This window comes from Bactrocera dorsalis, chromosome 4, assembly GCF_023373825.1.
Source record: "Bactrocera dorsalis isolate Fly_Bdor chromosome 4, ASM2337382v1, whole genome shotgun sequence".
In the NCBI taxonomy this organism is placed as follows: Eukaryota; Metazoa; Arthropoda; class Insecta; order Diptera; family Tephritidae; genus Bactrocera; species Bactrocera dorsalis.
Window position 1 is genome coordinate 65,035,280 of NC_064306.1, and position 13,707 is coordinate 65,048,986.

Consider the following 13,707-nt stretch of genomic DNA (forward strand, 5'->3'; position numbering starts at 1 on the left):
AATATTTTATTTTTCGTTTTGCTTTTGAATTTTTTTTTTTTGTTTTTTTTCTTGTTTTCAATTTCTTCAATTTGCCGGCGAACGTCTGAGATTCCTCATGCGGCTATCCAACATGTGGTGATTTCGGCAACAATGTTGACATGCTTGGATACGAAGCGTCGCGTCGCGTCGCGTTGTGATTGTCTAGACTCGAGACTCGAGACATGCGGTCAATAGCGAGAAGACAAAAACAAATCTAAAAAAAAGAAATTTAAATGACTTTTTTTCGCTCTTTATTGCTGCCAAGTCGCATGCTCAGCGCCGCCCAGCTGAATCTTCTTCTGCGCCCGGTTGATTCATGCCAACTGGGCATTGCCAACGATTATCAGCGCGACCCTCACCGCCCGCTGGTCTGCGGCGGCCGCAATGACAGTGGCAACTGCAGCGTCGACATGTGGCGTCTATCGCTAAGCGTACGGCGCTCGGCATTCAGCTGCTGGCGCTCTTCGCCGCCTGCGAGAGATTAGAAATCTCGTTCGATATGATTTATTTAAGCAGCCAGTTTAATTTATGACATTTCTTAATCAGTTATAAGCTAAATTGTATTGTAATAATTAATGCGCTCATAGTCTAATGCCTGAAGAATTCAATTGCATCATCGGATTTTATCAATCGCAGAATACTGCGTTGGATTTAAAAGATGATTTAATTGGTAATAAAAAAAGAAGCGAATGTGCGGCAGAGTTCTCATAAAGTATGGGCGTTAATGATGTCCACAAATATATGAACATACTTGTATGTATATCTATATCTTCATACTAGGTCATGGAGTGTATGAATATCTACTTTACAAATTAAATTTACAAGTTCACTTTCGTATTAAAAATATTGTTGTATTAGTATAGAAAATATCGTGTAGATATATATATTGTATGATTTAAGTTGTCAGCTTTTATTTCATCTAAATTCAGTTTAGGTTAGATTAGTCCTAAGAACGATCTCACTTGGGCAGCTCAGAACGATGGTCGCCTCCTAAAAACTGAATCATAAAACTCCTACAGATCGAGCGGTTTGAGCCTATCACAAATTTATAGAGACGGTAACATCAGTTTCAACTAAGTTTTTTGGTTCTCCGAATGTAAGATTACCGAGATGTTTCGGCCTCAGTCATCCAAAGGCTGGACAATAGAGGAGAAAATTACTGAATGTTTCCATACCACCATCCTCCATTCAAACTTTGAAAAGCAGCGTCCAGCAGGATTTTAAACATGAATGTCTATTGAACAGTGTCCAGTAAGAACTCCTACAATTTCGTTCTATTCTCGGCCAGAAAGATCTCGCGGTAGCTCAAGAGCAATCTTAAGGCCTTCGGAACATAGCCTAATCTAACACAATAACGTAGATCGTAGATCCAGCTGCATGACACCTTCACCGTCGGCATGATGTCATCAGAACCCGGGGACTTAGAGGGGTGACGTTCATGCAAAATTTCCAAGAAGGTTCCTCCAGGGACACTTCTTTAGCGGAGTGGTTTAACGGCTTTAGACTCACTTCAAGACAACGATTGCAAGCCTTATAAATTTTTTAACAAAATAATTGCCGAACTATTTGGCAGTTCGGTCGACTTAATCGCTCGGCAAAGTCGGTAGTTTGAGCAACCACAGATTGGTTTCGTAACACGTCTACTCTATCAACTGAAAATGCTATAGAGTTATGTAGGCGACTGTTGGTTCCAATAAGACGGCGCTATTTCCCATTCACCCAATACAACAATCAATTTATTGAACGAAGCGTTTGGCGGAAGAATTATCTCGTATCGTGAACTTATAGCGCTGCCTCCAGGATCATGCCATTTAACACCCCTACGCCTTAAAAAAAACAATACGCAAGTTATTGCTGACACACAGGCCCAAATGCTGCAAAAAATTATCGAAAATTAGACATCTCGGCTGGAATTTATTCGAGCCAGCCGCAGCGATTACTTGTCCGAATTCATTTTAAAACATAATGGCAGACCCTTGTCTTTATAATAAAGCTTAATTCATATGTGTTTTCGATTAACCACTTCTTTCCCGATATGTTTGAACTCTCCCCTGCTTATAAAAATGCATAAGTGTCAAAGCAACATCATAGTTATCCAGTTAAACGCAAAAACAGAGAACAAGTAGAGTAGTAGCTTATTGAAGTGGTATAAAGGCTTTCTATTCTCTCACTAGTATCTCAAGCTTATACATGCTGTCTGTTCGATTTGCTACTTTCAAAAGCTTTTCGATGCAAAAACAACCATACTTATGTGAAAATGTCGCTATGGATACTTCAGTTGACTGAAATTTTGATTGAATTGTTATTACTTTTGTTATTGATTAGTATATCTATTGCTTGTTCGATTCACTGCCATCTAAGATCGATTAAAACTAATGTATTTTCAAAAAATTTGTAAGGTTTAATTTTTATTTCAAAATTACTTGTAAAAAAGTTATAGTTGCCACTCTTTTATAGCTCAACTTTGACGGGTATATAATCCTTCTGCATAGAACTCTATTAATATAAAGCAGTTTAGGAGCTCAACATACTGTTAGCCAACCCAGATTACTATTAAATTGGCATAATCATGATATTTGGGGATTATCATGGTAATTCCCAAAAACCCTAGACCTTAAAACGTCCCTGGGATCCGACGATTTGTCATACTAAATTCTTTTCCTGAGGAAATTTGTTTGCTCTTTGCGAAAACACATGTTACAGAGCAAGACACCCAATTAACATTCGCTTAAGTGTGGCGAATTTCAGAAATTTATGCGAACAATAAATCACTGAAGAGTTTAAATGAAATTAATTTATATACATACATATATATCACAGCACATTTGTATATATGGTACATACATATATAGGTGGCAGCTTGACGACGATTTCTGTAGAAATTTTAAATGCTTTATGTGAAAGCTTCATTAAATGGGATTTGCGAGACTCAGTTTTGAATAGCTTCTATAATATGTATAATATTATATATACACTAGCTTGGGTGCCTTTATTCGTATATACTATATGTATTTATAACGTGAAAATTTGTTAATTATGTCTACCGTAGAATAATATTTTCGAATTATTCTTCAACTTTAATGAAATGGATTTGTTTTTTTAAAGTTGAACAATGTGTCTAACTTTTAGAATTATCTAAACAGAAATGTTCGCTTATAAAATTCCAATCTCTTTTCATTCATTTTCCTTGTTTTGCCAAGAATTTGGAGAGAATTCTGGATTAAATAAAATATGATGCAAATATAAACTAGAGTCTCCATTCTAGAAAGATGATGCTAAACGACTGTATTGAGGTATCCCCTCTCTCCTCTCTTGCATTGGTATTCAACTATTTATCTTTGTTGTTGATTCATTTGTAAACTTTAAACGAGCAGTTAGCAGAGAAATGGCGAATCGAAGACAACTACAATACTGTATTAATCAGTACTTATAGTCAATCAAAAATGATAGTCCAAATATAAATAAAGCGTTCAACGAGCAGCGCTTATCAGAATGGGTGTTGCACTAAGGTCCACTCCAACTCTGACACTTACCGCCGTCTGACACATGGTGCCCATGGTGTATGCGAAAGTTGCTATCAGACTCAGAGAACCTGGGTTCTTAACAGAACATGTATCTGAACACTCGGATATCCTCACACACTTTGACTTCATACCGGATCACTTGGATCATGAAGTCGCCAACTCTCTGGTCTCACTCTGGTCTCTCCTTTTTTGCCCATCAACCGAGGAAAAGTTGCGAGTGGAAAGAAGCTGTTGGAAAAGAGGGAAAGTGATTTTCTTTACGGTTGATTAAAGCTTGAGGGGAAGGTTGGTGGAAGAGTTTACTGTCAGAACTGTTGAGGAACTAATTTGATTAATTTTGACTAAATTTGTGGAGCTGCAATTCTCCAAAATTTTCGAGAATTTTCTTTAATAAATTTCATTAAGAAAAACGTATGTTGCATCCCTTGTTATCACTTACAAATATATATTTTATAAATGTGCATGCAGCTTTCTTGCAAGAAGTACAAAGAAACCACCGACAATATTCCATAAGATATGGTGTTTATTGTCTGCAGTTGGAACAAAAAGCCACCGGAAATACATATATATGGGCTTTCAGCATTCACTAATTGAGAAACAAAGAGATTTTTCGTGGAATTTTCAAAAATAATAATTTAATAATGAAAATTGTTGCATTCCAGCGCTTACGCAATAAGCGCAATCATCATGGAACATATGGTTCGACTACAAATATGCCTCGTTCTCTCTCTTGAAAATTTGAACAAACTTTCAGTAAACAAACAAAGCCCAAACAGAAGGGAATTCACTCAACCCACTCGAGTATTTCGATACAAACTTTTATTGGGCATCAACGAGCTGTCATATTTGATAATTAAATGTACAACTATTTTGATCGAATAATTTGCAACCCTGCTTAGGCGGCATTAAAGAGTAATCTGCTTGCCGATTATGTTGTCAGTCCATCAATCAATCAAATAAATTGAGACGAAGCATGTCGTGCATTTTGAGGACACGCGCACGCTTTTAGAGATTTGTGATGTCAAATTTCTCAGAATGAAAATTGAAACTCGCACACATTGCACAATCGCACGCACCCATACATATATAACTATACACATATGTATGTATAAGTATATACGCCCAAATGTAGCTATAAATGTATCTTGTGGAATGGCTGATACAAATCTACAAGGCGAACCCCTCCACAGCCGCCAGCCAAAGCGGAAGTGGCGGAGGTTGAGATTTGGACATGATTTCGTAATGAATACATTTCGATCGGTTAAATTTAGAAAAATGTGGCACTAATTGTTGTGGGTTAAATGGTGGTGAGCAGCGGTAATGAGCAGCACGAGTGCATACCCTTATAAATATTATACATGGCTCGATGGATATACCCTGTAGAAACAATAAAATTATTTTCACACAACAGAACCAGAAATTAATAGAAGCGCTCGGAAAAAATTATGAGGTTGCCACAAGTTTGAAAATTTTAAGTCAATAAAATTAAAAAAAAGTCATTATATTGCTAATTCAACCTAAGGACTTTAGAAAAGCCAAAGTGGCGAATAAAGGTGTTGCCACCTGTTTCACAAGTTAGGTCTATTAGATTAACAATATGTAAAATTGCTAAAATTTTAGTGTAAAATGAGAAAGTTCAAGAAAATTTTATGAGAAAAATATTTAAAGAAAGTTGCCGCCTTTTTAAAGAAATAAAGGTCGAAAAAACTTAAAAATGTTATTAAATTTCCAATCCAAACGAAGAACTTAAGAAAAGCTAAAGTGGAAAAGTGTGGTGTTGCCACCTGTTTTGCAATTTAACTCTATAAGATTAAAAATGTGTAAAATTGCTTTACTTTTAGTATTAAAATGAGAAGGTTCAAGAAAGTTTTATACATATCAAAAATACTTTAAGATAGCTGCCACCTCTTTAAAAAATTAATTTAGAACAATTGAGTAAAGCAATAACAGTACTATATTATAGCCGACAATATAAGTTTGATTTAACAAACCTTATTGTTGAAAAATGTTTCTTGCAAAATGTTGCCACTTGTTTAGAAATTTATAAATTTGTGTCACAGATATACATTTGAGAGAGGTTGCCAACTGTTTAAAAAATTCAAAGTAAAAAACTAAAAACATTAAATATTTTGTTTAGCAATCCGAAGGACCTGTCTAAAGTTATTGTGGCAAAAACGTTTTGACAGCAGTTGCCACCTATTTTGCAATTTTATTTTTTCAAGATTAGTACAAAAAAAAAATTAAATATTTTATTTATCAAGATGAAGAAATTGTCTAAAGTTATTGTGGGAAAAATTTTTGATGAAAGTTGCCACATATTTTGCAATTTTAATTTTATAAAATTAATATTAATAAAAATATTTTGTTTGGCAAGCCAAAGAACTTGTGTAAAATTAGTGTGGGAAACATTTGTTGATGGGATTTGCCACTTATTTTGCAATTTTTTTTTTTTCGAGATTAATGTATAAAGAATTGTCCAAATTTTGATATGGATAATCAAATTCGAGAAACTTAAAAAAAATATATTTTGTTATATGTACATATGTAGTTGCCACGTTTTTAAGAAATATAATGAAAAATTACTGAAGAAATTAAACTCGGTACTATAATGCACAAACGTGGTTTAACAAAACACACTGTTGGAAAATTATTTTTGCAAAGGGTTGCCACATCTTTCAACTTTTTAAATTCACATATTTTGCAATTTTTATTTTATAACATTAAAAGCATAAAGAATTGCCAAAATTTTTGATATCGAAATGAAAAGTTTCACGAAAACTAACTACAAAAAAATTTTGATATAGTTGCCACCTATTTAAAAAAAAATAACTGACGAAATGAATAATGTACTATAAAGCAAAAACGTGATTTAACAAAACTTACTGTTCAAAATTTTTTTTGCAAAGTGTTGCCACATGTTTCAAGTTTCTAAATCAATTAAATTAAAAAATACTAAGGAGTTATTACAATATGTATAACTATAAAATTGAATAAGTTCAAGAATTTTTGCAGTCGGTAATATTTTTGAGCAGGGTTGCCACCTATGTATTTAATTTAATTATAATTAATTTTCTTTTAAAATACTAATATATGAGCACCGAACTGAAATTTTTTTTTTAATATATCCACCGAAGATATTTTTCATGTGGGTTGCCAATTGATTCGAAAATTGTGTTCTAACAAAATTATACAATACAATTTATTATAAAATAAAAAAACGATTTATGATATATTTTTCGGGATATAGAAATATTTTCGGCGAGGTCGGTTGAAAAATAATTAATTAAAGGCGATTATTTCCGTACGAAGCTATTTTGCGTCACGACCGGTTTACGAGAGAAAACTAGCAAAAAATTCGACAAAATTCCTCAACTGAAGCTTTGGTTGATCAATTTACATTTTCCTACAGGCCTATGAGGAGGACACACACCACAACAGCATAAGATATAAAAGTCATAATATTCGTTATATAATTTTCGTTTCTCGAGTGCCTCCTTTTTGAGGTTATTGCACCCAAACTCACCTGCAAATGTGATGCCCATATTGTGTGGGTTGTCACGTGGCAGTGTTATTGTTGCATATGTGGTGCCACGATCGGGTGCCAGACCGGAATCCTCCGACTGTGCTGGACTCATAGCGCGATCCACTGGAAATAGAAGAAAATCAAAAATTTCATTTAATAAATGGTTTCTTAACACTTTTTTTTGGTGTCTACCAATGTAAACACTCTGCAAGAAAAGTGGGGAAAAATAATGGCGAAAGCCAAAAATTAAATAAACTTGCGCCCAATTCGTAAACAAAAACAAGAAGTGAGCAAAACGATTACATTTGGTAACCAAAAAATCTTAAATTTTCACAAAGGCGAAAAATGTAAACAAGTTGAACAAAGCCCAGCAATAATAACCACAAATATAAAAAAAATCGACAAAAAAATTAAATTGCAAACACGCAATTTTCCCCACCCCCTCCACATTTTCCATGCGAAAAGTGAACAAAAGCGAAATTTGCGCGCTTCCTGGTGGTCCCATTGTGGCCCCGCTCGTTAACACATTTCACAGCGCATTTCATGCTCCCTTTTTACCATATTCCTCCAACTTCTCTTTCGCTTTGTTGGCGTTGCCTTCGTGCAGCGTGCATTTTACGATCGCCAGCATTGTTGTAAAATGTGTTAAACGCATTTTATTGTGCGAAAATCAGGCCTTGTTATTGCTTTTATTGTACTCGCGTAAATCTCATCAATCATTGATGCCGTTAATGACTGCCTCTGTGCAACTGACCCTGCCTGCCTCCCCATTCGCAGTTTTGCAGCGATCATTGTGATCCATGTGATCATTACGCGCGAATGCCGCAGCCTCTCTCATTTGCTCGTAAACGCTGTCGGTTTTATTATGGCAGTATTCGCAAACACAAATCTTCCCCCATTGATTGTATTCGCGAAAATATACATACTCACATAGAAGTATATATATACAGAAAGATATTTGTATATACTTTTCGATCCAATTTCGAAATTTTGTTTAGCAAAATTATTCTCGAATTATTCATTATTCATTTCGTACACTCAGTTCATAAAAAAACGTTGTTTTGAAACAGCTATAACCTCAAATTCTTGCTCGACATTGTCCAATAGATCTTCATGCTGTAAGGCTTACAAGAGTTGGCTCCAGTCAGCCTCAAATTGTTAAAATTGTATGGAAGAAGGTGAGTTAGAACTATAAAAGCTCTTTCTCCTTCATTGTTCAGCCAATACAAGACTGAAGCTAAAACATCTCGGAACTTTCCTTCAGCAAACCTGCAGTCAAAATCGAAACTGGCATTCGCCGTTTCAACAAATTTGTTATCGGCTCAAAGCGCTACCGTTTTATGAGAGTATTTATGATAAATTTTTATAGAAGTCACAGCTACCACAACAGATCGGTGTTATAAGCTGTCCAAGTCAGAGTCCCTTTTAGTATCGACTAGTTAACCTAACCTAACCCTGAACTCCACGGAGCGCGGTTTATTCACTCCCCTTTAACTAAAAGTCTCGACAGATCATTTGATAATACAGACAGAAAGGTGGCATTACTAGTCTTGTCCTCACCATAGAATAAAATTTGAATTTTGAAATTTTCTGCACCGCGACCTCGGGTCTATTGTGCCCATATATCAATTACACCATGGTTAATAAGTATAGGAAGGCTTCAAGCTCACTGGGCGAACATTTTCGGCAAAGAAAAAGCAGAGCCAACTCAGTCAAGAGCCTCTCTAGACAAATCCGAGAGAGACAATACCGTGTCCGCTAGGAATAATCAAGAGGAAACCGAATACACAATTTGACTTATATAGTTACTCAGAATTGACGGAAATCTACAACCAAATGCAGGATAGCGAAAGAGATATATACTATGGACTTATTACATAAGTAGAGGAAAAGTATATGCAGACTTACAGCTACCATAACAGGGCATTGACTTTTTAAAGAAAATGAGTTTAAAATGAGTATGTTAAATGGGTATGTTTCCAGGTTGGACAAATAAGCGAAGCAAACCGAGGGCAAGACGAAATATCTCCTGTCATCAAACAAACAGTGGTCGCACTCTAGACTTGGCTCCCACGTCACCGTTGATAGTCATAACTTCGAACCAGCATTAAAACCAAAAACAATGTTAGCATCAAAATCTAACGAAGAATAGACAATAGACAACAGGGGCTACTGAGTAGGCAATTGTGAAGTAAAATCCTCTCTCGACGAACAAAAACAAAATTTTAAGGTCACAGCACAGCTATATGGTGCAGAAGCAAGGACGATGACAACATCTGATGAGTCAGCGCTGGGAGTTTTCAAGAGAAAGGTTCTGCGAAAAATTGAAGATCCTTTGCGCGTTGGCAAGGGCGAAAACACCGCAGTCGATGGAACGATGAGTTGTATGAGATATACGACGACATTGACATAGTTCAGCGAATTAAGAGACAGCGGCTACGATGGCTAGGTTATGTCGTCTGAATGGATGATAACACCCAGCTCTGAAAGTATTCGACGCAGTACCCTCCAGAAAACTCAGAGGAAGAGGAAGACCTCCACTCGGTTGAAAAGACCAAGTGGTAAAGGCATCAAAGAGTGAAACAGAAGGACGGCTGGCATGCAGTTGTAAACTCGGCTAGAGAATTTTTAAGTAATGACGGCACTTAAAAAATTTTTAAATACAATTTTTTTGTAAAAGTACTCGTACAACGCCTCACAAAGAAACCATGACGAATTCATACAAAAACACATAGATCAACCAAATTCCACGAATATTGAAAAAACAGTTTTTTTTTCATTTTTCGGCAAAACGCATAAATTGAAAACACATTTGCTTACTTTGTCGTCATATTCGAAAGCGTTCGACATTTGGCATACGGCACACGGCATAAAAATATCAAAGACCTCGATTGCCCATACCTAGAAGAAAACAACAAACAAAACGCCAGCAATAACAACAAGAACATTGCAATATTTTCTTAATTTATTCGTCACCAGCAGCGTTGAGAGATCAAAGGCGCACCCAATTTGCATGCAGAAACGCAGAACGGTGGCGCTGAGCGGCCCGGTTGCCGCTCGTTTGGGGGAGTCACTTTGATTGGCTTTCGGCAGAGTTGCATGCCGTTAACAACAAAAAGTTGCAGCACAACGCATGACCAATGCAATAATTCACAGGAAGATAGCCAAATCGAATTGCAACGCTGCGGGTGAACGCGTCGGCATCGCGATCGGCGCTGCCGCCTTCGCACTCACAAGTCTTTACAAAGAGACTGCGCAGCGCACCGCGTGCCGTTGGTAGTTGGCGTCGGCGACAATTGCTACTGCGGCCTCTTTGTATGGCGAGTTTGTATGAGAGTTGTGGCAGTGGCGCGCGATGCTCGTGGCTGCAAAATTGGAGCAGTCGTTGCGTGCCTATTTAAACCGTGACTTACGATGCCGCCGTTTTGGTAACATCAAAACCGTAATTTATGCCAGCAAGCGTCGCTCGAAATAAATCAACAGATCAATTGGGTAGTCTTTCAGTTTGTAGACATATCGAATAGGCCATATTTGAATATTGGCGGTTTCGGTGTAAAATAATATATTTGCTGTCATGCCTTATTATATTGTATATTTTATCTGGGCCATGGAAAGATTTTGTCGCAAACGATTCTTATTCTGTTAAAGGTTTTGTGTAAGACACAGAAATCAGTATTTTCGAATGACTACTTCTTGGAAGAACCCTCGAACACTCAGAAATCCAAATAGTTATTGTAAGACGATAAATCGGACTTTTCATATGTAAAATGACGGTGGAGCCAAATGGGGACTGACGCCACGTGTAATTCATTGGCTACTACATACTAGTTCTGTAAGAAACTACCAGCGAAGTAAGGTCTTAGACTGAGGGCATCCTCTCTATTAATCATCTGTAATAACGGGCATCTAAGATACTTAGCCAGTTCCTGTTTCTACCTAATACTACGAATTTTCGAAATCCTTTGGAATTAAACTTAAATTCGTTACTCACTTTTGTCTTCGCTTCCAGAGAGGAGTGGAATGGGATTGAGGTGATCAAGAACACTGGGTAAAGTATATATACGAATGAGTCCAAGTTATATCATCGAGTGGAAGATAGGTTTTTTCAGAAAAATTATATGCCAGTGCCAACGCACTCCAGTGACTTCCTAAGCGAAGACAACAGCAAAGAAGAAATGCAATTTCAGTACGATATAGCTGAGTCTCGGTGGAGTCAGTCCCTGACTTACTCAACAAGCAGCCAAGCGTAGCATGAATAGAATCTGGATCATACGAATCTAGGTCCCGATTAGCATAATTTAAAAAGAATGACATAAGAACTCCAGCAGAAGTGCTAAAGCTCACTAACGACTTGGCAGAAATGTCAACAGACTGGGAATATCTTAAAACAAGTAATATGAAAGCATCCAAGAAGAAGAAGAGAATATAAATATTTGTATAGGACAATAATCACAACTATCGGCTAAACGTTTCTCGATGGTGTCCTGGAAGTTGAACATATCCAACTTTTTATATTGATGAACCTCGTCAGCAGCACAGTGTGGTTCAAAGAGAACACAATAGAGTTATTTTAGTTCCGGTGATCTCACAACGCATCTCTATAAGGATTAACAAACAAGTAATTAACTAACATCAAAACTGACCTCAATCAAACAGTATAAATAATACGAGCTCTCGTATGTCCTCAGCTATCACTTACATAATTTGACAGACATTTTCAAGGAGATGAAAATTCACTACATTAGTAGGCTCCATTAGCCATGCGATCGAAGCAAGTTCAGAGTCGAAATGAAACCAATGGCCTGCCTTTTGTAGCCATTGGAATCCGGTTTGCCTTGTTTGGGAAAGTTCGAGACGATATATAATTTCGATAGATTTATTTCCAAAGCTTTAAACCGTTCCGATATGGAAATATTGTACCCATTGAAAGCGGATGATCTTACTTGGTCGAGAATCGGCGGGCGAAGCAAGGAAATCGCTGTCTTATTCACTACAAGCGGCAATATGAAAGTAAAGAAAATGGTCCACTTATAAAACCTTACCCAAAAATTAGTTTTACTTAAGAAAACCGTAAAAAATTTGTTTTTAGTTTTCCTGCGTATAATGAATTTTCGACTTTTTAAGTACCCTCTACAGTTTTATTAAACCGCTTCAGGGGAGCGGAAATCGAATGGAGTACTAAATGCCTTCGATTCAAGTGCGAATGAACTTTGGCAACATTTTCGAACACCTTAGCACTTTGAGGAAAATCAATTTGTGTAAAAAATTGTTAAATCTTCTTTGGATGGTTTTATAGTTTTGGGAAAATCAATGAAACGTTTCAACTCAAGTGGTAAATGTTAACTGGAAAATCGGGGGGAAGCAAACCACCAACAACAACAGCGAATACGACTGAGAAGTGTATGGGGGACATTACAAATGAACACATACATACATATGTACATGTATTTGTTTAAATGTATGTGTGCACACTTATGTATATGTTATAGGTGCCGCTGTGTTCGACTGCTAGCACTTTTGTTGCCTTTGCCTCCGCCACTTTGGCGCTGCCACTTTGCCGTATGGGAGAAGAGCGGATGTGCAAATGATGCGCAACGCACGCAATTCGGTGGTCGCACATAATTATTGTGTGGTTGTTGCTGTTACTGTTGTTGTTGTGTTTATAGCTGCTGCCACTGCCTGAAATTATTTGTGTAGGAGAAGAACTTGTGTAATGAGCGAAACCATACGAGAATGTACTTAGCAGCACAAAGAAGATGTCTTACGCGTGTAGTTTTTTCTTCGTGTGTTTGTGTGTGTGTGTGTGTGTGTGCACTTTTCATGCTACATTAGTTGCTGCATATGCTGCTAAACGTATTTATACACACGAAATGTTAAAAAATATAAAATGTCTAAATTACAAGAATATAGAAAATTTAGCCAACAACAACAATAACAAAAGGTAGCAATTATCTTAGGAAATCATTAAAAAAAAAAACAAAAAATGGTTACAACTACAGCAAATTACAGCAACAAAAATTGTACAACAACAACAACAAAATCGTTCAACAACCACAGCAAAAATAATAAAACAACAAACATTTTTACAACAACAACAAAAATTGTACGGCACCACAAAAATTTTACAACAACAACAACAAAAATTACAAAATCAAACCACAAATTTTACAAAAACAACAGAAAATTGCAAAAACAACAACAAATTTATAACAACAACAAAAACCGTTCAACAACCAAACCAACAAAATTATAAAACAACAAAAAAAATACAACAACAAAAAAATTTACAACAACAACAACAAAAAATTTGCAAAAAAAACACAGATTTTACAAAAACAACAGAAAATTGCAACAGCAACAACAAAAATCTTTCAACAACCGCAGCAAAAATTACAACAACACCAACTAAATTTTTACAACAACAACAATTTTAAAACGACAAAAAAGTGTCTACAACAAAAATTGTACAACAACAACAAATGTACAACCGCAACAGCAAATATATACTCCAACAACAAAAATTGTACAACAACATCAAAAAATTTACTACAAAAACAATATTTTTACAACAACAACAACACTCCAAAAAAAAGTTGGGCAACTCTCCACCAACAACAATTTGGTCACACCAAAAATAGC

The 13,707-nt window shown here is 36.3% G+C and overlaps 1 protein-coding gene across 2 annotated transcripts in view; it reads right to left on the bottom strand.

Annotated features, from left to right (window-relative positions):
* The window catches only part of LOC105225191 (glutamate receptor-interacting protein 1), a 67,026-nt gene that overhangs the window by 21,499 nt on the left and 31,820 nt on the right, over nucleotides 1-13,707 (bottom strand). For both annotated transcript variants that reach the window (XM_049456395.1, XM_049456394.1), the window contains exon 3: nucleotides 7,069-7,191. In XM_049456395.1, coding sequence (XP_049312352.1) covers nucleotides 7,069-7,191 — 123 coding nt within the window. The remainder of the gene's footprint in view (nucleotides 1-7,068; nucleotides 7,192-13,707) is intronic.